Source organism: Porites lutea, chromosome 10, assembly GCF_958299795.1.
Source record: "Porites lutea chromosome 10, jaPorLute2.1, whole genome shotgun sequence".
Taxonomy (NCBI): Eukaryota; Metazoa; Cnidaria; class Anthozoa; order Scleractinia; family Poritidae; genus Porites; species Porites lutea.
The window spans coordinates 28,944,983-28,948,766 of record NC_133210.1 but is presented as its reverse complement, the minus strand read 5'-3'; the positions used below and the strand labels follow the sequence as shown (position 1 = coordinate 28,948,766).

The 3,784-nt window shown below is 39.5% G+C and overlaps 1 protein-coding gene across 1 annotated transcript in view; it reads right to left on the bottom strand.

The window, feature by feature from the left end:
• Positions 1–691: 691 nt before the first annotated feature.
• LOC140950964 (omega-amidase NIT2-A-like) overlaps positions 692–3,784 on the bottom strand; it is a 9,698-nt gene continuing 6,605 nt past the window's right edge. The window contains exons 9-10 of the mRNA XM_073400179.1: positions 1,419–1,474; positions 692–950 (exon numbers count right to left, since the gene is read on the bottom strand). Of these exons, the coding sequence (XP_073256280.1) occupies positions 862–950; positions 1,419–1,474 (145 nt within the window). The 3' untranslated portion in view covers positions 692–861. The remainder of the gene's footprint in view (positions 951–1,418; positions 1,475–3,784) is intronic.

Genomic DNA, 3,784 nt, shown 5'->3' with positions numbered 1-3,784 from the left:
TTTTTTGGATGTCACGCAACGCTCTCCCAAAAGAACTTTTGGGGGAGCGTTGTGTGACATCCAAAAAACGGCTGCGAGGGAGACTAGTAGATTGGCCGATAACGGGGGAAGGGGGAGAGCTTATAAGTTAGGGGAGGGGGTCTTATAAACGGAAGTTGACGGTATTCGGTGATGTGTATCATGAAGTCTCAGGGAGTTTTCACTTACAAATATAAAAGTTTCTTTTTCCTTTTTCAAGCTGTTCCCTTCTTTTTCACCGACAACTCCAAAACAAACGTACATAAAAAATAGAGCATTTGCCGCTATTTTATCGCGCCTTAACATTTAATTTTTTGCATTCATTTTGAAATAAGTTAACGCTGCATAAAAATCTTTACTATTCAGTACTTCTAAGTTCTATAAAACTTCCCTGTATCTCGTTTGAAAGCAATTAATTCATTTAATAATATAAGCCCCCCATCCCACTTTTCAACCACCTCGGGGGAGGGGGTGGGGTCGCAATCCTTGTACAAGCAAAATTATCACACCGATTAATCACACACTAAAGCAGTCTTCCTAGTCAGCATCTTGACAAAATGAGGGAAACTTTAACAAAACTTTTCCGGCTTCTTGAAGCCCTAGTTCTCTTCTCGTCGTGGAATAACGTTTTTCTTTCGAGCGCGTAACCTTTTTAATATGTATTTAATTTAAATTAATTTTAATTCATTTTAATCAAAGAAAGATTTAAAATAGCTAAAATGTATTGAATCTGATTGAAAGGGTCATGGAACATTTTATATCTAGACATCATCATTTCCGCTCATGCTCTTTCGAGCAAATACGTTAAACGTATTACTAGTCTGTGGTTCAGCGACTTAAATTTTACGATACTACTTGCAGGTTGTATAAATCATTCCTCTTTTGTTTCTGAACGGGAACTTGGGCGCGAATTTGTTCCAAATAATTTAGATCTACAAAGAAAAATAATGCATAACCGGGTTTAAAGTAATGTTTCCATGCGAAAGACGAGTGCGGATAGGAGTTTACGCTTAATTAATTGTCACATGTTAAGCAAAGTATTTCACTGCAATTGACTCGGAGGCTTTGTTACTAGGGGCAGTGCAAAATTACGCTTTTCATGTTCAGCACATACGGTATATTTTTCAGTGCACAATCGCATTTCTTAGTGCACAATGACATTAGTGCAAAAATTAGTTCTCAGTGCACAGGTAGTTTTTTTTAAGTACGCTGATAATTTAATTCAGTTCGTGAACGAACTGAAGAGTGGATAAAGTCGTTAATGAATAACCATCCTTGTTGTTTAAAACAGCTGTTACGTACATATAACAAACAGGCAACAATTTTCAGTAGTCTACAGACTTATGGACCATAGTAATGAAGGCAAAATGTGCAATATAGCCTGACTATTATTGACTCACCTATTTCTGAATACAGGATTTGCTCATTGTGGTCTGCTTTAGCTACCACATCACCCCTAAAACAAACAAACAACAAAAACTGAGTAGAGTGTCGCCCAAGGAAACGCAAGTCTAACCAATCACAGTAAAAGGAGTGAACTAAAAACCAATCAGAACACGAAGAAAACGCGTGTAGCCGACACCAAGCGCGGGAAAATGCCGGCAACCATAGGGGCAATCAAGTCAGTTGTCGAGTTTCTACTTCTGATTGCCGTGTGATTTTTCAGGCAATCATTGATGCAACACCAAAGTACCCTAGATAAAAAGCTGTATGGCGTGAAAAGATAAATGTTCTGGCCTCGGTTGTTCAAAGGCTGGATAGCGCTATCCACTGGATAAATCTCTATCCAGTCGATAGTGTAATTAGTTTCCGCTGTATAGTGATTTATCCAGGGCGGATAAAGGTTGGGCGAAGAAACGAGCGTCTCCGAGCAAAAAGGTGTGATGCAGTGGACTGGGACTCTGCTTAGAAATGTCGCTTGTTTACGACTTCGGTCAGGGCTTGGATGTGGTTTGTACATTAGACACTGCCGCTATCATTGAATTATGGCGGCTTGACTTGTTTTCTTGCACTTCTTCCTCGTTCCTTTGTGCCGGTACACTGTCTCCGAGAGGCAAATATTGCTATTTTTTGCGGGAGGTTTAGTTGGAGTAGACAAACATCTCTTTCAAAGGGTTTCTTTTATTACTTTCATGACTCTACCACTGAATTGTATTTTCGTTCTGCTACTCGCCAATGTCGATGTTATTCCAAAACAAAAACAACTAACTAATGTCTAAAACACAAAGGAAAATCTCATCCATGTCATCCATGGCAAAACTAAAAGACAGCAGATCGTGTTTCATAACTAGATGACGTGTACTTTATAAATGCGTGCAGCTCGTGCAAGGTGAAATTATGCTAATTTCAATCACCATCATCCTTCTTTTTAATTTTGAAAAAAACATCTCATACGTCTTTCTGTTTCTTCGAAACTTCAAAATTAGTTTCATCTCAGTTTTTACTGTTTACCTTGTTTTGTTTTAGAGAGAAAAACGGAGAAAAAAACCTTACAACTAAGCTAAATAAATTTTGTTTACATTCGGTTGCCGGATTTGCAACGCATTGCGCGAATCGCCATGGCACGTTGCACCCGAGAAGCAAAGTTTGAAGAAGTACAACGCCACTATATCAATATATATCAATCTAATTTTTTGTTATGTTATACAAAATTTATCCCCCTTTAACATATGTAAAAATTGAGGTTAAGAAGTGTTAAGCTTTTGCAAACGAAACGGCGAAAGACGATTAGGCGATATTTAGTAGAAGGAGGAGGTATTCAACACTTTCAAATTAAACTCAAATTTTGGCATTACACGACCAACAAGTTTGACTTATAGACGTACAGACACAAACATATGAAACTGTTTATTGATATTGTTGTGAAACGAATTTATCTATTTAACACTGTAAGCCTGAAATTACAGAAAGAAAATAGGATTTCCGGTTTGCAAAAGGGAAAATTTCGCCGGCCATGAAGCGCACCGGAAGCGCGGAAAGAGCGCTCGTGCCAGTCCTACTCCGCATCACACATTAAATGAAGAGCGGAGCGCTCGTTTCACCGCCCAACCTTTACCCGCCCTGGATTTATCCCATGGATAGCGCTATCCATCGTTTGAACAACCACGGCCTAGTGTCGTATTTGGCCATTCCCCCCTCCCCCCCCCTCCCACACACAGAAGAAATGATCATGTCATCGGCTTTTAACACCATATTCACATGACCTGGCTACGCTGATCAACCTTCTAGCCCGCCAGCCCAAACGTTTTAATTTGTTTCTCTAGCCTGTAAACGGTTTGCCTTAGTTTGCGAGGAAATATAAGAAAAGTTGGCTCACCCAGGGTGCCTTGGGCAGGCAAGTAACCTTTCTACCCAGGCTAACGTTTCTCCATATTATATAGAGTTAGCCAGGGCTAAAACCGAAGCTCTCGATGACATTTAAAGTTTCTTCAAACAAAATATAAAATCGTGTAATGCTGAGCGGCGAAGGCAAGGAGAACGGTGAAAAAACAACAACAGGCCTAATTAGCAAAAAAGCAGTTTTGCACGTGCAGCACACTTTTTTTTGTACATTTCTTTGCCGTTGTTTTGCACGACTACGACATGAAACTTCCAGAAACTTCTCAGTTACACAATTTTTGGAGAAAAAGTCGTACGTGTTCTCGTTCACTTTTTTAATGCCGGTCATTTTCACCTTGCATTGGTGGCCACAGGCATTTGTCACCACCGCTACAAAATGTTCATGTTGTTATTCCCACACAAAAAAAAAAGAAAAATGTTTCCTTCG